This window comes from Microchirus variegatus (genome assembly GCF_963457635.1).
Source record: "Microchirus variegatus genome assembly, chromosome: 13".
NCBI classification, from domain to species: domain Eukaryota; kingdom Metazoa; phylum Chordata; class Actinopteri; order Pleuronectiformes; family Soleidae; genus Microchirus; species Microchirus variegatus.
In genome coordinates, this window is record NC_139814.1 from 19,591,873 (window position 1) to 19,614,560 (window position 22,688).

The 22,688-nt window shown below is 40.3% G+C and overlaps 1 protein-coding gene across 2 annotated transcripts in view; it reads left to right on the forward strand.

The window, feature by feature from the left end:
- thrb (thyroid hormone receptor beta) overlaps positions 1-22,688 on the forward strand; it is a 95,164-nt gene that overhangs the window by 65,496 nt on the left and 6,980 nt on the right. For both annotated transcript variants that reach the window (XR_014592992.1, XM_083899803.1), the window contains exons 3-9: positions 9,063-9,135; positions 9,559-9,609; positions 19,266-19,366; positions 19,474-19,621; positions 19,873-20,078; positions 21,517-21,543; positions 22,522-22,668. Coding sequence is in view for 1 of the 2 variants with exons in the window: in XM_083899803.1 (XP_083755929.1) it covers positions 9,129-9,135; positions 9,559-9,609; positions 19,266-19,366; positions 19,474-19,621; positions 19,873-20,078; positions 21,517-21,543; positions 22,522-22,668 (687 nt within the window). In the remaining variant the exon portion in view is untranslated. The remainder of the gene's footprint in view (positions 1-9,062; positions 9,136-9,558; positions 9,610-19,265; positions 19,367-19,473; positions 19,622-19,872; positions 20,079-21,516; positions 21,544-22,521; positions 22,669-22,688) is intronic.

Genomic DNA, 22,688 nt, shown 5'->3' on the forward strand with positions numbered 1-22,688 from the left:
GTTTGTGTGTGTGTGTGTGTAATTCCTGGAAAACCTAAATGACACTGATGTACATGCAAACCTGAATCAATAGCGACATAAATCGATCATGAATCCTTCTGTCATGTTTGCACGTAAATGCTCACCAGGAGCAGGCGAGGTATTAAAAGTGTTCAGGGCGTTGTCTTTGAGTTTATCTTCATTTATAAGTGCGTCAACTGTGTTGTGTTGTGTTGTGTTGTGTGTGTGTTGTGTTGTGTGTGTGTTTGCTACACTGATAGAGTACAGTACACAGTGTTCCTGTGCGTCTTGTCGTTCAGGATGTGGTAGCTGCGGTGGTGGAGGAATTATGATTCTCTGTGTAGAGAAGGAAGTGCTCACACACACACACACACACACACACACACACACACACACACACACACACACACACACACACACACACACACACACATACACACAGTGTGCTGCTGCGTCTCCAATCACAGGCTTTGAACACCCACCAGACAGTTGAGAGCGGAGCGAGTCTGCCCTCAAAGCACAGGGAAGTGTTGGTGTTTGTCAAATAAACTGGTTGATTTGGTTGATCTTGTTTAGTCGTGGAGTTGTATGAGTTGTGATCCGTTGGTGGCGTTGGCGGCGGCGGCGGCGACGCGCTCAGCTCCAGATCTGCAGTCTGAAACCCTGACGACTCTGGCGACCTCTCGAGTTTCCCACGCAGAAGTGTCTGAGCTCAGCTTTGTGTGCCAGACATCAGAAGCATCCTGAGACAATAGCCTTCCAAGTGACTCACAAGAGCGTCTGTCGGCTTCCAAACATTCCCTCTGTGCAGCCAAGTGGAATCAAAGTGAAATTTTAATTTAAGTGGGCGCTGAAAGATTGGCGGAAATAACTAATTGCAAATTTCCCTGTTGGTCAATTTAATCTGCGTTATAAGGGCTCACACTTTTGTATCGGCAGATATTAACCACATGAGATATTATCAAAGTATTTACGCGAAAAACATGATTATTTATTCTTTGGCAACCTTTTTTATACCCAAATCATGAGTCAGAAGTGAGAAATTCAACCACTAAAAGAAACGTTTCTGTTCAGGAATGCAAGTAAATCACTATAATCTGACGTCTTAATCAAGAAATGATAAGGTGCTTTACTATATAACAACAATAATAACTGTATTTTAGCATTAAAAATAGAATTTCGGTGAAAGAGCTATTAACTCACACTGAACATTCACACACACTCGCACACAATGACCACCACCTCCGTCCTCCTGTGTTGTAAAGGTCAGGTGCTGTTTAAGGACAATTGAAGACCAATTTAGCACTTCATGCATCTGAATTGTGTTCATTCAGGCTTATTTTCCTGCTTTATCTGCCACACGAGAGTCAATCCCAGCTGATCACAGGGTGATTTTGGTCAGATTGTGTACGACCTGCAGCTTCTGTTCTTATCATGCATTATTTATGGCCAGAGATGGACTTTGACAAAGTCGTCCCCATTAGCTCAGCGAAGTTAGGAGCTGAAACCAGAGTCCAGGGTTTGTAACCCAGCCATGACAAACAACTACGTACATGCATTCACCTTTTATTATGTTGTTAAGTTTATTAGGTTATCTGACTCCAGGTGTGAAAGAGAGACAGGTTCATTTCGTTTGTTCACTCCTGCGTGGCTTAGATTTGGTTACATCGCCATTTAAACATTTCAATTACGATAAAACAGCGCATTTGTAAGTAACTGAAGGGACCATTGGCCTCCGGGAATCTTCGTATTTTCAAATCTGGCCCTGATTTAGAGAGTCCAATTAACTTCAGTATGATTTTGGACTGTGGGAAACTGGAGAATGGCATATTAGATATTCTGTGGTACTTCATCATGGACCATACGCTGTGTTTCCATCATGGTTTGGTTCGGTTTGGTACAGTAAGGTACAGTTTGAAATGCTTAAAGCTCACATAGAGTGGTCCTGTTGCACATATATGTTGGTTATGGAGGTCTACTTACATATATTGACTTGGTTTTATGGTCAAAAACCTCCTAGTTGCTGTAAACGAGCCGATAGAAGTTCCTGTTTTCTAATGCTGTCCTCAGCCACGATATTTCAGACATAAATCTCACCCCCAGAAGACAGAGTGTGTTGTGATTGGCCAGCCAACGCAGAGACTTCCCAACTGTCTTGTGATTGGCCAGTACCCCCTCTGGAGCGGTGGATGCACTGCTACTCATTATCAAAACATTGTTTTACCAGTGTTTAAAAATAGCTTCACGACTCCCAGCCGCAGTCCCTTTTATGACTTTGACCCGGAGTCAGACCCAGAGTCAGAAGACACTGTCACTCGTGAAACACCTCCACAACGGACGTTATTCTTCTTCTGAGGTTCAATGTATGCAACCGGATGTGCCCAGACTCCCGCCCGGAGCAGGAGGATCTACTGTTCAGGAGAAATGCTGTTTACGTAACCGGAACAGGTTTTTTCAGAGATCTCGCTGAGCCCGAGATTACAATAAAACACAGCGTTCTCAGCAGTGGCGGAACTGTTTGTTTAGAACCTTCAGGGCTTCATAAACAAGGTAATGACGCAGATACACACTAAACAACAGCGTTAATTGGAACTTCCAGTCTAGGTCCACTTTAAGTCCAGAGTCAGACATGAGACATAACAGGCAACACAGGAGGACGTCCAGCAGCTCTTTTTTCCGACATTTTCTTGTCTCCCACTCAGTTGAGGAGCCAGTCTAGCTGACCATTATACGCTGGTTCCTAAGAGAAGGGAGCCAAAATAGGGTTGGAGCTGGTTATTTTGCTATTATTATTCCTAATGGAAAACGTGCCATACTGTACTAAACCAAACTGACCATAAAGGCTCTCTATTCTATTCTGTTCTCCTCTAAACAACCAGTATGAGGTTTTGTTGACATGATCTGATCCCTGACCTTTTCCTGTGGTGGATGAGACTCTGGTGGTGATTTTGTAGTTTTTGTAGACACAAAAGTAACTCGGCGGTTTGTCATCACGGAAAAATGTGGATTTTTTCAGGACTCCATTTGGACTCCTGGCTGTTCCAGGAAAGTGAAGGGTAGAAATCAATAAACACACACACACACACACACACAGCTGAAAAAGTGGGACACACACTGTAACTCTGCCCGTGCTCTCAGAGGCAAATAAATATACAGGCTTTGAGCTGAGGACGAGTGCAGACACTTCACTGAGGCCACTCGCCTTCTTCTTCTTACTGCACTTGGATATGGAGTGGCCTGGACCTGGATGAATGTTCACAGACAGATGAGAAGAGTTTTAATCACCATAAAGCAACAGCAGAGGTTAAACAAAGCTCAACCTGATCAGGAGCAGGGATGGAAGTAAGGAAGTAGAAAAAAAGGCTATATTTAAAAGTGAGAATGGGAAGGGTGGACGGATACAACCCTGCTTTCTGCCACTGCAGCTAATTTATGCCTGCGGTGGAAGTCCATTATTGTCACCGATGTTTATTTGGGACACTAATGTGCAGAAATGGCAATTAGAGAGCCACAAAAAGCACTCGGCTGTAAGATTGCTTTCTCCCCTCTGAAAATAAATTGCCATCTGTGGACCTTCTACGTGATGGAGCCAGGTTTGTCCCAATTTGAATCGTGTTTTACTCTTTTAGACGGACCACATCTTCAGAGGAGAACGTGTCAACTTCACATTAGAGAAAAAAAAACAAAACATACTAAGGATGTTTGTGTGATAACGGTGTGCTGGGACTGCAGGGTTTTTAGAAAGTAAATGGTTGTTTTCTTCATAGACAAGAAGTGAATGTGCGTGTCCACTGCTAATGTGAGTGGAAACTTAAAGTTGCTGTATGCTTTCTAGAAACGACGTTGGTGTAGATTCTCCTTCAAGATCATAAAAAACGTTGGACCAGCAACAACTGGACTTTACCTCTCTGAAGGTTCTCTGTCATCTTCTGCAGTTAGCTAGCTGTAGGCAACTGGACGTGCTCGAGTTAAGTTTGGAGACGTATCACCTCTCATCCAAGACTTGGCTTCAGTTCTGGAACTTCTTTGATTCTGGAGATGTTTAATTTCTCATTCAAGACGCGTCTTAATTTCAGAAGAGATTTCACTTCTCGTCAAAAATGTGTCTTCAGTTCTGGAGACATTTCACTTCTCATCCAAGACATGTCTTCATTTCTGGAACTACTTCCTCTTGGAATTGGCTTTTAGAAAACTCCAGTTGCTTCTGGTTCAATGTTGTTCTTCTAATAATCATTTCTAGAAAGTTGTACATCAATAACTACAATGCGGTCCGCCGTTCAAAGTTCTTTAAAACAGTTCAAAGTTCCTCTACGCAGCTCAAAGCTCTTCAATGATAGCGTCATAGTACAGATTGTCCGCTTGGATTGACTTCTGAAGATACATTTCCTGTTATTTTACACAAAAAGAGAAGACAACCGTGGCGTATATATGTCATTATTTGATTTAGATTCTTTGGCTTCTCTGCCAAGATTGTTCCACAAACTGATTCCTTTTCCTTCTGTTCAGTCTGGACATGAACTTAACTGATAGTTCACTCAATTTTGTTCTTTTTAAAAACATTCTCTGAATATTTGTAGGCAAAGTATTCTTAGGAGCTTTAGACTGTGAACGTGCACACAAAAAAACAAAATAGCGCTATGGTAACAAAACTCTGTCCTACTTAGTCAGTCTGTCAGACAGTGTGGAGAAGGTTTTCCTAGAGGGTTGGACCAGAGAGGGTTTTTTTCCCCCCCCTCAAATCTGGATATTTTACCAAAACCTTGAAACCAGATCCAGGGAAGAGCTTTGTAAACTGGTAATATCAAGTACCAACTGTTCTGTTCCTCCAGACAAAAGATGTCACTGCTGTCTGTGATGCAGTAATCAGATCGGTGGTTATTAATAATGTTCCCTGGCGCAGTTTCCCTTTGCCGAGTATGATCCGCTGTATCTCGTTATCCCAACGCCCTACTGTGACCTACAGTCTGTGTCTATGTCACAGCTCATACATTGTCTGTTCACTTTGCTTCTTCTCCTATTTTCATCCCTCCTTCCATCTGTTAGCACATTTGTCCCTGCCAGAAGATCATCGAGCATCTATCAGTAGTCTGTGTCCTCATTAGAGCCGCACAAACCTGTCGTGTGGCTGAAGGCAGCGTTCAGGCTTTCACTGTCTGGATAGTGAAATGTTCTCAGAAAAACCGCAGTACAGTTTCCCCATAAATGCTTTTCACGCCAGCTGTTGTTGCAGCATGAAGGAGTTATGACAGCTGTAATACTTTTTCATTAGGACTTTGTTGGAACTCTGCGGTCGGTTTGTTGTAATAGCTGATAAATCAGGGCTGCGGTGAATATTATTCTCATTGTACGAGCAGCTAAAGAAAGCGGCGCGAGACGAGGACATGACGTACGTACGGTGATAATTCACCTGGAAAGTAAATGCAGTGTATTCAATGATTTCTGGTTCACATGCAGACTGTGTTTAAATGCTTATTTCTGCATATTGTTGCTAAAACAGACATAAAATAATGATTCTTTTCATAATCACTTGATTTCCTTCTCTACACTCTTAGAAATAAGGGTTCCCTTGGACAAGGGCTGAGGTTCTACCTGGAACCATTAGCTTCTGAAAAACCCTTTCCCAAAGAAAGGGGTTTTATAAGGGTTCTTGGTAACAACTTGATCTACTTGAACCCTTTAAAACCCCTTTCCTGAATAAAGGGTTTTAAAAAGGTTCATGGTGGAACCCTCCAAAAGGGTTCCAGGTAGGAGCCAAAAAAGCGTTCTCCTATGAGGACAAGCCGGAGAACCTTATATGGTTCTACTTAGCACTTTAATTTCTAAGAGTGTATTAAAGGAGATACATGTAAACGCAACTTTTTAATCATTTTAATACTTATATTTGGGACTCAGGAGGCCCTATGAGTAGGCAAAGTGTGAAAAAAAGACGACTCGCTTATCTTTTCACGCCATGTTGACTTCCGCCCTCATTGATACGTCACAATGAGACATTCCTGGAATTGTCGTCACGCAGAGCTCTGCTTTGTCCCTAAAAAATGTGAGAGTGCAGGCGAAGGCAATAGTATCGGGAAGAGCGGAAGTCTGCAAAGTGTTCTATTCTTGGCTGCACAGTGCAGCACAGAGTTCTACACAAACTTCCAGCCTCAGAGGATTGACAGTTTATATGTGCCTATAACTGCTATTAGCTCCCGGAGCCTCGGTGACGCGGACGTAGTTTCCTGTGTCTCGTTTGCATTTAAAGAGACAGACGCTCAAAAACCGAGCGTTCATCGTGCTTCATCCTTAAGGTATTTTGACCAAGGACAGAACTATAAGGTATAATTATTCATTCAAATGAATGAATTAGATCTTCCATGTTTAACAAAAAACGTTGATCTGCCTCATTGCTATGCATACAGATGAACGTGTGACTTTTCTCCCCCCACGTGTGACCTCAGCACTGCATTCATTATCCCGTGTGACTCCATATGTAATGTTATGTGTCGCATCATTCCACTTCACCATGGCTCTTTATTTCTTTTTCTTTAACTGTCCTGTTTCCCCGAGGACAAATTCAACTCCACGCTCTCTCTCACGTACTGTATCTCGCTGACTCTATAACATGATTTCTGTAGAGAAGTGGATTTATTTAAACGTTAGTTTCACCTGTGGGGGAAACGAGCTGACAGTATAGATCTGTAGCGTCGTGAAAATACCGCTCGCTTCGGCAAAAAGCATTATTATGGACCTAGCATATTTAGCATCATTTGGCACGGATACTCGGCATGGGACGACGTGAACGTTTCCCACCACAAAACTTCGCTGATACATATTTCATTTAATAAGATCATAATAAATCACGAGGAAAGACACAGCTCCCCATTGTGTCTCTGGCTGCAGTGATTATTTGATTAATCTTCCACTTCCTTGATAATCAAAACAGCTGTTTGTGCGGTTATTAAAACAAGCTTTCTCATTTTTCTGCTTCTTAAATGTGAACATATTCTCATCCAAGGGATATTAGGGTCATTCAATCCCAATAATTAGTTTAGTTTATTAGCACATTGTACAAAGAAGGTTGTGCAGGAGGAGGTTTAGAAGTGAGAAACGCAATTCTTTGGCTATTTGTGTTTGGATTTTGGGACAAAACAAGTAACTGATTAACGGAGAATATAGTTGCAGAACCACAATCATAAAAATCCCCTCAATGAACTCATTGTAAGTGCTTTTTTAATCACAGTGAGCGATAATGTGGTATATTCTCCCCTCGCTGATGATACAGCAGCGAGCAAAGAGAAAAACCCAGAGGCCCAGTTTACACCGAGGCAGGACTTTTTCCATTTGAGCCTTTCACACACACATGCATGCTGTGCATGACGTCTAAAAGAGATATAAAAACTACTTAGGTCATGATACCGATATCACTTTTGAACTAGAAAAGGTGTGACTGAGCAGGAACAGGCTCGTCGCCTGCAGCTCACTGCAGCAACAGTGGGAGGAGAGTAACGAGAACGCGCGCGTGTGTGTGTGTGTGTGTGTGTGTGTGTGTGTGTGTGTGTGTGTGTGTGTGTGTGTGTGTGTGTGTGTGTGTGTGTGTGTGTGTGTGTGTGTGTGTGTGTGTGTGTGTGTGTGTGTGTGTGTGTGTGTGTGTGTGTGTGTGTGTAGAGGAGGACGGACGGTGGGTCAAGGACGTCCAGCTTCCTGGTTTCTCAGTTTACCGCAGACTTACGTTACACGTGCACAGAGTGGTTCTGGAGACCAACATGTCTGCTGCTGCTGTAATTGTTGTTGTTGTTGTCATCTTACCCAGTAACAGTCAGATGTGATGCTTCAGCTGTCGTCGTCCCCCCCTCTGTTGCTCCATCCTGTCACAGACTTACCTGGTAAATGGACTGTGTATCCGCTGCTGTGGCCTTTCTTTCTTTTTAGGATTCTAATCAGTTATTCTCCTGATTTGATCCTGGACACACTTCAGTAGCTCCAAAAGTGCTGGAGCTGAACAGGAATATCATTTTGATTTTAAGAAGGTCGGGTCGCTTCTAATATCTAATGTCACACTCGTACCACTAAGCACCGAAAATGCACTTTTTATCAGTAATGTATAAACAATATTATACATTATTATATATTCTACTTTGATCATTAAATGTGAATAATTTTAAGCCTTTAAATGTCACATATTTGTTGTGATGCCGCCATGTTTTTAGATCATACCATATATTTACATATATATATATATATATATATATATATATATATGCCCTGGTACAGTCGAGCAGTACACTCTTAGAAATAAAAGTGCTAAGTAGAACCATATAAGGTTCTTCAGCTTGTCCTCATAGGAGAACCCTTTTTGACTCCAAGTAGAACCTTTTTAAAAAGGTTCCACCAAGAACCCTTTTAAAAACTCTTTATTCAGGAAAGGGGTTTTAAAGGGTTCTCTGGATCAAAATGGTTCTTACTGGAACCATTAGCGTTACCAAGAACCCTTGAAAAACCCTTTCTTCGGGAAAGGGTTTTTCAGAAGCAAATGGTTCCAGGTAGAACCTCAGCCCTTGTAGAAGGACACTTTTGGAACCCTTATTTCTAAGATGATTGTCCTCCAGGAACCGCCAGATGCCAGAAGACCCGACGTTTAACATTAATGACAAAATGAAGTTAAAATACATTTTATTGTTTTTCATGAGTCCATTATGAGATAAATCTACACACTGTACCTTTAACTGTTCTCGTGTCTGTTGTGAGGCAGCATGACGTTTCACAAGCGACCACTAGATGTCACCCAGGCATAACAATAAACACCTAAGGGAGAGCCTGTGTGTGCGTGTGCGTGTGCGTGTGCGTGTGCGTGTGCGTGTGCGTGTGCGTGTGCGTGTTCGTGTGCGTGTGTGAATTAATGTCTTCATCCTTGAACTAAGATGCAGGGGAAAAAAGTATTTTTTCATCAGGTGAAGAAGCAGCTGATTTACATCAGATGTTTTCCTCTGAGAGCACAGTTCACTTTCCTCCTCCTGCTGTTTTTGTTGTGAGCTGAATGATTTGTTCAGAACGAGTGAGTGACGATCACGTGTTTGTGTTTCCAGTTAGGTATGTGCCCAGACGTCTGAGGAGGCTCTGAGGATGACGTCTCGGCCTTAAACCCCACCAGTATGTCAGGTAAGCCTCACTCACACGCTTTAATGAAGATGTTCAAACTCTTATATGTGTCAAAAAACAATAAATACTCCCATGTTTTAGCAGGTTTTCCTCTATAAAACTGAAAATAACTTAAAACAAGTGTGGATATCTTGAGATATAATAATAATAATGACTTTATAATAACCAAACAAGATGAGTATTTCATGATCTCTAGATTGAAAAAGTGTAGCATAATCCGCGGCAGTTCTCCACTACCACACATCATATAACGTCTGTTGGCCTCTTGAAAGTGGGAGGTTTGGTGTAAATGTAAAAGGTTGATGTTTCTGACGTCGTGACCTTTGAACTGACGTGGAAAAAGCAGCGAGGCGTCACTTTGCCTCTGATTCACTTCAAGTTACTCTTCTCTTCTCTTAAACTTCCTCTCTCGTCTTTTTTCAGAGCCATCAGAAAGTTGCTCCCCCCCCTGGAAAGATGAGGCCCTTCAAAATGGTAAGATATTTATTTATTTATTTATTTATCTGAGTCTGAGAAAAATCTTCTTGTTTTTAACGCCTCGTATGGCGTGAATGGTTGTGTTTACATCAGGTAATGTCAGTTATTGTTCATTTGGAGAAGTTGTGTTTGTTGTTTTCTAATCCTAATCCGTCACTCGCTCAACTGCAGGGGAATATTTTACTGTAAATACTGGGGGATTAAACTTGGTTTTAGTAGCTGCACCTGCACTAAGTCTGTTGTTACTCTTTTATCAGTAGATGATGAGAGATGAGGTTCTCGGGTTAAATTAAAAAAAAGAACCTCACATTGTGGTACGGTCCATACGTATGTTATGGTTCCCCGGAAAATGAAGGTTCTCAGTTAAATTTACAAAGTAATGATTAAAAAAAATAAGATAGATACACAGAAGGACAAACAAATAGCAGGAGAATTAAAAAGTTTTAGTTTATATAATTGTATCTCTCATTCATTTATTCATTCAGTGCAGGATAATCCTCTCAAACTTTAACCTCGTGTTGTTTCCCGGAGATTACGATGAACTTTTCCCCTCGAAGTTCACCGTATAGTGAACTTATAGCCGAGTCGCCGGGGGCATGTGTCCTCACAGAGTCGCCGGGGACATGTGTCTCAGGGAAAGCGTCTCCTCACGTCCACTCATTGTTCATGACCGGTTTTGAACCCCAAATCCTCAACGAATCAATCATAAAGTGTGTGCGTGCGTGTCTGTAAAAGCCTGCTGTCGTCAGTCAGGTGACTTCCACACACACAGTACCACTGATGTAAATGTGGTAACCATGGTGATTTTATATAGAAAGGCTCCGGAGCTGGAGGCTGCAGGAGCAAATTTAGTTTACCCCAAGAAATGTGAAATATTCTTCTGGACGTCCTACACCCTTAGAAATAAGGGTTCCAAAGGTGTTCTTCTACAAGGGCTGAGGTTCTACCTGGAACCATTTGCTTCTGAAAACCCCTTTCCTGAAGAAAAGGTTTTTCAAGGGTTCTTGGTAACACTAATGGTTCCAGTAAGAACCATTTTGATCCAGAGAACCATTTAAAGCCCCTTTCCTGAATAAAGGTTTTCAAAAGGTTCCACCTGGAACCCTCCAAAAGCCTTTATGAAAAGGTTCTACCTGGAGCCAAAAAGGGTTCTCCTATGAGGACAAGCCAAGGAACCTTATATGGTTCTATTTAGCACTTAGAGTGTATGTTATTTAAGGTTTTTAAAGAATAAACTCAGTTGAGGTAAGTTAATGTTAAAAAAAAAAAGATATATATATATATTTTTGTTTAAATGTGCAGTCTTTGTACAAAGTGATACAGAAAAAATGCTAATTTTGACTGTTTAAATGTAAATAATTTGATATATTGTTATTCAGATTTTCTTTACAGACATGCACCGTAAAGGTGCATTTTTGTGGTATTTTTTTAATATTCCTACAAAATAAATAACAATGTAATATATTATTTATAAAATAATGTTGTATAAAATAATTACTGTACAATATTTAAGTCATTTTATTGTCATTGCTCAAGTTTCAACGAGCGCCTGAAACCCGATGTTGTCAATAATAGCCGTGAAACAAAGATTTAGCTGGAATCGTGATAAATGGTTAAAAAAGAAGAGATATAATTGATGCTAAACCTCTTCTGCGTCTTAAAGTAAGCAGCGCAGGTGTTTGTTGTCGACTCAGACAACAGATTGTTTTTGCGAGGCGTTTTTTTTTGTGTGTGTGTGTGTGTGTGTCCACAGTTGTTTGGGCTGAGATTAGCGCAGCGCGAGGACGTCACCTCATCAAAAAGTTAAACTGGTATCAGGCCTCTGGTTTAGCAGCAGATTTAGTGAGCAGCGAGTGCCTCTTTACCAGCTGCTGCAGGTTGATCACATCTACTTGTCACACACTCACACTTATTATTGGATGAAGTGCCTAATCCCCGTTTAAGCCTTTTTAACTGTTCGTCCAACCAGATTATGTCGCGTACGCATTGATTGCTCATTAATTCGCAGGATTTGCACCATTTTGTTTACGATTGTTTTCCGAGTTCACGAGTCGGAAATCCGAGGTCATTGAGCGGTCTTTACTCGAGGTGGTTCATCCGTCCTCATGTGATACGCTAGTCGATACGCTAGTGCTGATATCGATATTTTAACGAACTAATGAATGTGCTCTAAAGTAAAAGGATAATGATGGATAAGCTACATTAAGAGACTTTTAACGTTAACGTTTTGTTTTCTTCAGTGAGATATCGTTGTGTGTCGCTATATGATTGTCTTGCAATATGTTTATTATCATTATATTTTCATTATTATCAGTTGTTTTATCGTGATATTATCGGTATCAGTATCGGTATTGACCAGACCTGTGTTGTTCTGTGCTTCAGATATGTCGTCTTTTATCAATTTAACTGTTTATTTTATTAGTTTCTACGGAATAGCATTAGGGCCACATGTGAAAATGTTTTTATATAAATAAATAAATAAATACATTTCTGAGATTAAGATCATTGCTGTGACTTTAAATGACAGAATTCACTTCATTTATGAAGAATTCTAATTTTAAAACAAATTGTCAATGGGCTTTTTTTCCTCAGAATTCTGACTTTAAATCACAGAAGTGACTTTGAAAAAAAAAAAAATTAAATAATGACAAAAAAAAATTTAAAAGCCAGAATTATGAGATTATAGTCAGAAGTCAAAATTCTGACTTTAATCTCAGACTTCTTTTTTTTTTTTCTTTTTTTTAATGTGGCCGTAATCCTATTCTGTAAATGTCTTCCAAGTATTTTGATAGTATTTCTCTTTTTAACACTTTAATTTTTGCTGGCTCTTAAAATTAATTAAATTAAAATGAGTACGATAAACAATTATTTATATAAATTATATAAAAAGAGGTATTTTGTTATTGCAATTTTAAAAGGAAATTTTGGGGAATTTATCCGTACTGTAGTTTGAATCCCTTGACGACTTAGTTATTTATTTATTTTTAGTCTCAGGCTATATTTGCTCAGTCCATTTCCACGAAAACGTATCGCTGTCACGCAGATCTCACTTTGTTCTCCACAACTAATGGGATTAAAAGAGCGGCAGCTCCACAGTCACAAGTGTCACTTCAGCATGAGTGGGTCGACGTGTTTGAGTCGCGTTAAGTGTCGTATTATAACTGGACTCGTCAGGCTTTTATTCTGAAACCTGTGTGAGCAGTTTTATTATCAGTGATAAGAGTACGACAGAAACGGCCGAGACGGAAAAGGTCAACGAAAACACACTTGAAAAAAAATTTGTATGAAACAGCATTTACAAATACAAATATAAAACGTTGTAAGTACTGTGACAGTGAACCCATAATCCAGATGCTGTGCAGTTATCAGTCTCAGAACTATCAGCCGAGGGTGAAGCAAAAGCATGAATAATTAATAGTATATTTACAAACCTTTGTTCCATAGTTTGGGGACCATAAAGAAAAAGAACATAAAAGAGCCTCACCACATTTATTGTCGCACATGTTTTGAATTTTAAAAAAGAAAGGATCGGATGTTTGTTTCTGGGACAGTTGCTAACGTTAACAGAGGGTGAAATTATTTACCACTGCAGCTGAAAACAAACTCAGTAAAACAAACTTGTGCCTGAGTAAACACTTCCATATGTTTGTATGATACACAAACATATACAAGCAAACGTGGCACACTGATGCCCCTACATTGAAGTATCTACTAAATAAACTAATATGATTGTATGGCGGGCCAGATGTGGCCCACGAGCCTCGAGTTGGACACAAATTCAATTTTGGTCGGTAATGTAGAGTAAGTAAGTTTTTTTTATTAATATTTTTTAACGTAAGAATATTTGTGTGTGCAAACAGTGCCGTAAATCGAAATTGTTCTTATGTCCCTTCCCTATTTTGCAAACTTTTACCATCTGTGAAATGAACTGCAATTTACTCATTTGTGTTGTTTTTTTTTTTGTGGCATTTTCCAAAAACCTTCAATTCCTCAATTTCCACAGTTTGTAAGTTATAAGTGAGTTTGTGTTAAATTCACAATCACACATTGGTGTGTTTGTATAATTGGAGATCACGGTGGAAATACAGTAAATTCTCAGGTATAAATTAAAGTAAAAAAAAGACCCTTAAGTTAACAAGTGTGTAAAAAGTTCAACTTCCTTAAATTTTGGCTAGTTTTGTCAAATTTTGACCTGTTTTTCCTTGTTTTTTTAATGTAATAATATTTGTCTGTGAGTTAGCAGCGTCATAAAAACACTGATGTTCCTTATTTTGGAATTTTTATCATCTGTGAAATTTACGTAAATTACCAAAATCCTTCAATTCCTCAATTTAACCCTTTTTCGTTCTGTCGCACGACTGATTTAAAACATCCTCATGAATCAATAACAGTTAACGTTTTTTGTTTTTTTTTAAAACCTGTGCGTGATAATCTGCATTTCTTTATAATCCCGTTCAGCGTTGTCCCGTTGATGGTGTGCAGAGACCGCCTGTGATTCACAGAGTTCACACCAGTGCAAGCAGCAGGGATTTTAAAGCCCAAACTGCACGCATCTCTGCTGCCTCTGCGCCATGTGTTCATCTGTTCACATGTCCCCTCGCTGTGATGCGTTACCCGGCAACATGTTCGCGTGTCTGAGTCTGCGTTTGGTCTGGCTGTTTAGTAAGAAGATAAAAAATCTGATTTGATGTGAGCAACCTGGCGAAATCGGCTTTTCGTGAAGCGTGGTCCTTTAAACGCAGGTGATCTCAGGAGACTGTTGATAGACAATTATATACCATATATGTATTTATATATATATATATATAAGAAATTATGAGGTCTATGTTCTTAAATCTGGCGTAAAAAAAAAATGTAAAAAGACTAATTTTAAATAAATATTTCTCACAGTTTTGTCCAGTTTTTCCTCATTTTAAGGAACATTACAGTCTATTACAGGCTATTTTTAAGTTTCCTGGTCAAGAAAATGTTCCTCCATTGGCAGATTCAAAATTTAAATTAATTCAAGAATATTTGGCTAGAATTCAGAGGGGGAAAGAAATTCAGAATTTTGACTTTTTTTTTTCCAGTGAAACGCTTCATCCAAATCTCATTCATCCACAACAATGACAACAAACAAACAAACGTGTCACTCTGAGCCGCACTGAACTACAAAATCATATCCATAAATATCTTTGCACTTTACTTATTTAAGAACAAAGAAAGTTTACAATCATCAAATAAAATACAGAATCACAACATTTAATGGGAAGAATAACATTTAAATAAGACACAAAACCACAAAAAAACTTATTGTAATGAATATATGAAGGTTCCATCGATTAAATATAATTGTAGTATTCATGTATTTATGTGTTTATTTATGCAAGGTCCCATGAAACATGAAATAATAGCTTCTTAAATCCAGGTGCGTGTGTGTGTTTGTTACCTTTTCTGTCATAAACACTGAACTTGTCAGGACCAGTCCTCGTGGAGACCACGGGGACTACCGGTCCCCACGAGGACTACTGGACCGACAGGTAGTGTGTGTGTATACTTGTATTTGGTACCTCTTTATAAACAATAACCTTGTCAGGACTTATAGTCCGCACTGAGAACAAAACCTGGTCCTAATGAGGCAGAACCTCAGTAGGATCAGTGTGTGTGTTTGTACTTGTATTTATATATGTGTAAGGTCCAAAACACATACAAACACCTTGTGGGGACATTTTGTTTGGTCCCACAACTTTAAAGTGCTTTTTCAGGGTTAAGACCTGGTTTTAGGGTTAGGGTTAGAATTGGGTTTAAGTTAGGATTAAGGTAAGGGTTAAGGTTAGACGCATTATGTTAATGATGGTGTGTATATTATATGTTTGTATTTGTTACCGCTTTGTAAACACTGACTTTGTCAGGACCAGTCGTCTTCATTGAGACCAAAACCTGGTCCCGGTGTGTTTGTGTGTCACGGTTGACATGACAACCGTCAAACGGTCGATGATGTCACAGTGCATCTCTGCAGACAGACCTTTATTGATCAGGAGGCCTAATAATCAATCCGGCTGAGTTCAGCCAGTGTGTGTGAGATAATCTGCGAATAATCTGAAACACAACACGCGACGTGTCGCTCGACATGTGTCGCTCAACATGTGTCGCTCGACATGTCGCCCCTGTGCGTGTCTGACTCTGACGCGGGAAACGACATTGATTTTTGCAGAATGACTCGCGTTATTATTATTTCAGGCGAGAAAAAAAGACTATAAACTAAAAAATATGAAAGTAAATGTTCCAAAATTTTTTTTTACTTTACTGCAGATTAAAGATGAGATTATAGTTGATTTTAGTGATAGGACACTAGAGACAATTACAAAAAATAACAAATCAAATATGGAAGAATTTGAGAAATAAAAAGGTGTGAGAAAGTATTCAAATACAACAAATACGTGAAGCCAAATGTATTCAGTTGTAATGTTTTCTTTGTTTTATGGAGCAAAGAAACCAGATTTAAAAAGCTGGAAAATCTGACAAAATGTATTCAGCCCTGAATTAAAAATGGTTTGCAACAAAACAAATCAAAGTAACCAAAACATGTCGATGGTATAATTTGCTCTGATGTTGTTTTTTCATATAGATTATTTGGATTTAATCTGAATCTGGAACAGTATAAACTCAGTTTAGAGTCAGAATGAGGCGTCTGCGTGTGAACGAAAGCACCTGCTCCAAATCGTCTTAGTGTCATAACTGGATAGTTTTGTGTAACCAGCTCGTTTGAAACACTCACTGGATAAGCAAGAGGGTTTAACACAAACACAGGGGTCAAAGGTAGCCTAGGATGGCAGCGGCGCTAATGCAATCAGCAACAACAACAACAACAACGCTCCTCAGACTCTTTACATCCTTTATGATTTACTTCATTTTTTTTTTTTAAATTGAATTAAACATCGCTTTGTCAAAACACTCCTGAGGATGTTATGGGATGCTGTGTCCAACATTCAGCGTCTTAATCTGTGACATCACCGCTGTCTGTGGCACCGCGGGGATTTGTGGAGCACAAGATTAGAGCTGGACGTCGTCATAAATCTCTGCCTCTCAAATTAGCCGGACGGAGGCAGGTGGAGGAGTCGCAGTCAGTGAGGGAGTTACTGCGGAAATGTTCCCCACGTCAGGAAACGTCCGACACTCACACTCACACTGACGTCGACTCTTTTCGGAGAAGTTTTTTTCCTCGTATGCTGCCGCTCCTCTGTGACTCTGCACGATGAACTACTGCATGTCAGACGCGTACGAGATGCCTCACGTCAACGTGGGCGGAGGCTACGCGCTGGACCAGTGCATGTGTCCAGGTGAGCCCCAGGGCTTCGGACACTGCGAGCCCCAGCGGCTGCACCACCCGCCCTGCGTGGAGCAGGCGTGGCTGCCGCCGCAGAACTACTCGTGCTCGTACGGCGGAGGGCCGCCGGCGTTTAAGAACGACTTTTACAGCGTGGACGTTCCCCTGAGCCACTGCCTCCATCAGACTTCCGACTTCTTCCCCGACATCAAAGCGGATTTCTCGCACCTGCAGTGGATGCAGGAGGCGCACAAGAAAGGTACCAGAGTCAGCGTCACTGTTTACGCTACACAGATACTTGATACTGGAGCCACAGAGGGGGAAATAACAAATGTAAATAAGGCCTATTTATTACTTCTAAAAAAAAATTTGAACAATGCAAATGCTATTATACGATTATAATACATTCTGCTGAGTCATTAAAACTTATTTGACAAAGTTTAGTGTGTCTGTAATCACACTAAATTATAAATTATAATGTGTAAATTCACTACACTGCTGAGTGTTATTGAATAAATGTTTGAAGTTATTATTATTCATTAACTTTGGTCAAAATATGTCAAAAAATCATTTTCTATTCAGTTTTCCCTTCATTTACTGTATATCTCATAATATTGACATCATTTTCATAGCTTCTTTCAGTCACTAATTCATCGATTTATTGCTATTATTTGTTATTGTTTCATTTAGTTATTTGTATATTCATCTATTTTGGATTCTGCGTTTTATTTTGCTGCGGATTTATTTTAAAACTACATTTTTTATCTATTTCTTTATATAATTGTATCTATAACTCTATAACTATAAATAATTTATTGTTTTACCTAACATTTTTTCATGAACGTTTGCGTTCAAAATGCTTCTAAACAGACGGTTTGCCTTTTTAATTTTCAACTAAACCTTTACGCGATGGTCCTTTTTAACAGCCCTCATTTGTATATGTCTGTCATTTGTATGTGTTTGTTTTTAGGGCTGCAACTAAGGATTATTTCCATAATCTGTTGATTTGTAATGTCAGAAAATCCTTTAAAAAAAACAAACATGTCGATCACTATCTCCAAAACCTCTCAAATTGGTCTACAAAAATGATTCAGTTTTAAGTGATATATTTGAGTATATGGAAAATAATTATTAGCCCTTGTTGCTTCTCTTTAAAGACGACCGCTCCTCAAATCAATAGATCAATGTCTGGGATTTATCATTTCAATCTGAAGAGCCTAAATCCAAGATTTAACAGAGTCTGTGAGGAGGTTTTGATGCAGATGAGAGGTCGATTATTGATTGATGTTGACGCAACAGAAGGCTGGTGAATGAATGAATGATGGATTGTTGCCTTCTTCACAAACCCCCCCCCCCCCCCCCCCCCCTTCCTAAAAAAAAAAAAAGTATTGATCGGTTTATAAACCTGTTGTCAAAGCGCTGATCTGATTTAGTTGAAGCCTTAAAAAGGGGCCAGGTGTTAAGTCAGTGGGTCGTCTGGACGCAGCAGTGTGATCAGCGGTGATCGGTGCCATAAACTGAGTCAAAGAGCAGTTTGAAGATGTCTTTAAACATCTTTTTAATTTAAAAAAAGAGGGTTGATGGTTTTGCCCAGTATTCAAATACTTGGAGAAATATTGCCCTTAGGTCAAATTTACTTGCTGACCTTTGACCTACCGGGTCAGGCTGGGCATGGACAGAAATGATGGTTTATCTCATGTCAGTCAACATGGTTACACCCACTGATTCGTTCAAGAAATCCCTTTTAAACGGGCAAAACAAGTCCTAGCTCTGTCTTCAGATGATGTTCTCATCGACATCTTCACAGATCAGGATGGATCGATCTAAAGTTCTATGCAGATCTAGAAGGTTCTTCTTGATCCACATTTTCTCAGGCTTCTCTGGTTTGTAAAAGTCAGCCTTGGATCTGAGGTCTGCGCTCTCAGACTGATCTGATTCTCCTGAAATGACCAGGAACCTGAGTCTGATCATCTGATGTTGGGTGTTTCATGAAACATCTAGAAGATGTAGGACAGTTGGTACCTGAGGACCAAGATTGAGAAACATCTAATACTAAGCATACTCAAGCCATGTTTCCATCCAGTTTGGTTTGGTACAGTACGTTACCCTTCCCCTGAGGTACCAGAGTAAAATGGTACAATATGGTCAACTGATCATGGGTGGAGCCGATCTAGACCACAGGTGATTCTCGTACGGTAAACTGGAGGACTTTACCGTTCTAAACCGTACTGTTCTGTACCAAACTGAACCGTACCCTTAGGTGGCAGCAAAGAGTCTGCCCATATACTTAAGGAAATACTGTCATTTTAACATCAACTCTTCTTCTTCTTCTCCTCCTCCTCTGCAGGGTACATACCAAGTTACCTGGACAAGGATGAGTTATGTGTAGTGTGCGGGGACAAAGCCACAGGCTATCACTATCGCTGCATCACCTGCGAAGGTTGTAAGGTAAAAAAAAAACAAAAAAAACAAAACAGCAACAGAGTCGCGGTGAATTCACCCTCTCGTCGTCATCGTGGCGTGACGTGAAGTGCGTTGTCCCTCTGCTCTTTCAGGGTTTCTTCAGGAGGACGATCCAGAAGAACCTGAACCCGACCTACGCCTGTAAGTTTGAGGCCAAATGTGTCATCGACAAAGTGACGAGGAACCAGTGTCAGGAATGTCGCTTCAAGAAGTGCATCGCTGTGGGGATGGCCACGGACTGTGAGTGTCTCAATGTCCTGTTGTTTTTGTTGTTCCTCTGCTTCTTTATGTTCTGTCGCTTCATTTGTTCCTTGTTTATTTGTGAGCGATTGCATCTGGATGTTTTTTTCTGCACCGGGAGAAGAACTGAGTTTCAGACCTGTAGACGCTGAAAGTGTTTGTTCAACATGTTTGTCCTGTCATGTGTCCTCCTCCTCCTCCTCCTCTTCCTCCTCCTCCTCCTCTCATTGTCTCCGTCTCTTCCGCTCCAGTGGTGTTGGACGACAGCAAGCGTCTGGCCAAGCGGAAGCTGATCGAGGAGAACCGGCAGCGCCGTCGTAAGGAGGAGCTGCAGAAGACGGTGTGGGACCGGCTGGAGCCCACGCAGGAGGAGTGGGACCTCATCCGCATGGTGACCGAGGCCCACATGGCCACCAACGCCCAGGGCAACCACTGGAAACAGAAGCGGAAGTTCCTGGTGAGACATCGACCTCCCTCCCGCTGTCCGTCCGTCCGTCCGTCCTGACCAACCAGGCTTCACTGTATTGATTACTCTGCCTTATCCTGTCCACACACACACACACACACACACACACACCTTCACCTCCCACCCGTCCCTGACCTCCCCCCACGTCTCCTCCTCCTCCTCCTCCCCCTCCACTGTGCCACTGTTCCCTGTGTTAATATGTCCATGTGTTTTTTTTGTATCTCCTTGTAGAGTGGAGAGAATTAGCTGGACGATGGAGAAAAGTGTGTTCCTCAGTTCTGCAGCTGCACTAATTTAAAATGGAACCTTGTTTGTTTGTTTTCTTTATGTCTTACCCTGCAGTGATCCCTAACTCCTCATACTAACGACTTGGTGCCGTTTCACTTTCCTTTCTATCTTTCTGTTTGGAGCTTTTTGTGCGATTTCTCACCCCCCATTTTGTTCTCTTGACTAATTTCGTTTTTTTCTTTTCTGTGAAGTTTGATCGCTCTGTGCTGATTGAAAGTCTGTTCGGCTGTCGACTTTGTTTTGGGTTTCTATGGCGCGATCAGAGCAAACACTCACACGGAAGAAAACAGACATCCGTGACACTAGAAGCATATGTAGTACATATGCCCGGCCTGTATGTGGTGCTGTAACAAAAACAGAGGAGAAAAAATGTGTTCTTTATTCAAATAAGTCTGCATTTAAATGTATACAGACAGAATGAAGAAAGTCAGGATGGGTAAAGCACTGGAGGATAATCGACCAGATTTCTGTCCCGATCTGGTCCTTTCCGACAATCGTGGGAGCTTCCGATTTGAGGCTAATTTGAACAGATTATCTGGCAAAATTATCCTGAAATGTGAGGGATTAACAGACCCGATTTTAACGTCATCGGCACAAAACATCGCACGCACACAACAGATATTAACGGACGGTGACGAGAATCCGCCTCCATGTTTGTTTCTGTTCTGAAGTCACGTTAAATCACGCGAGTTTCTGTGAGAACTGATAGAGGACGAGATTAAACACAACAAGTGTGTGGTCCTGTGTCTTGACTGGATCATCTAATCTGTGCTTTCTCAGGATTAAAACGTTGAAAATTGGATAATAAAACTGTTTTCGTCCGTTCACTTTCGTTAAAGCGCTGATCAGATCGGCGTCTGTGCTCGCGCGGGCGTTACTCGCTGCAGTGTTTTGCGAGGACCAGGTTCGACGCCCGCGTCCTCAGACTGAATCCTGCCATAGAAACCCATGTTGGACGTCTGTCCTCCACTGTTTTCCTCTCTTTCATCTGTCTTCAGTTTTTTAACATGTTTATCTTTTTAGTCGCCTTGACTCGAGTTCTCCGTTGAAAACTTCACGATTCCTGTTGATTATCCAACAGGTCGAGGAAGCAATGCTTCTTAATGAAATAACATGTAATTTATTCTATACTTCTGACCAGAGTGCAGCGGGGGTGAAGGAAGCAAAGGTAAGACCGCGTCCATGCTAGCACTGTGTTTTTATTTAAAGAATAAAGGTTTTTAAAGACGATGAGGTGAAACTGAAAGTGTTAGCTTTTCGGATTGTTAATAAAGTTAACTAAGAATAATTAAGGCCTGAGTTAAAATAATATTCCTGTATTTGTCCTCCACTGAAAATAAGAAAACGAGACAAACGACTACAGCTATATAAAGTATAAATTCTTTAAATTAATTAAGAATAATTCAAGTGTGAATCCCTAAGGAAAAGAAAAGTAATACAAATTTAAAGTTAACATTTCTCACATTATACAGAATTTCTTCTTAAAGTTTGGCCTATTTTTCTCTAGTTTTAAGCGACTAAATTTCCAACCTAGTTTGGAGAATTTTAGCCAAATAAAATTTGCTTGCCCCATTGGCTGATTTTGTTTAGTAGTAAATTTAAATACATTTGGAGTATAATTGGCTTATTTCTGTTAGTAGTGCTGTTTTTACCATGAATGATTGTATTTTTAAATTCAAGTGATTTTAAAGTTGAACTTCAAAAAAAATTAACTAAAATATTGCATGTTGTGTTTAAATTGTTTTAAGCAACTTTTGCATGGCTAGATTTCTTAAAATAAATCTCACCGCTTTACGAATGTAACAAAAAAAAACAATTTTTTGCTAAAATGTATTTTATTTTAGGTTTTTTATTAATTACACAACACAGGTTTAACTGCACAGAGTTAAAAAAAAAAGTGCATGTGTTGTCCGACACAACTGTTGTATAATAACCATTATTTAAGTGTTATTTTAAGGGTTCACAGGTGTGGATGTAGCCACAACATTGAACAGAGACAACAGAAATTCACACACGTGTCCAACGTGACACGACCACTATTTTCAGATTTCCTCACATAAACGCTTGTTTGACTGTTTTCACACAAACACCGGCGACTTCCTCCAGACTCTGACCGTTCCCCTGCCCTCGCTCTGTGTCTCCTCAGCCTGAGGATATTGGTCATGCGTCGATGGCAAACACGCCTGAAGGAAACAAAGTGGACATAGAGGCCTTCAGTCAGTTTACAAAAATTATCACCCCTGCCATAACCCGAGTGGTGGACTTTGCCAAAAAACTGCCTATGTTCTGTGAGGTGAGTCAGGTGAATCAATG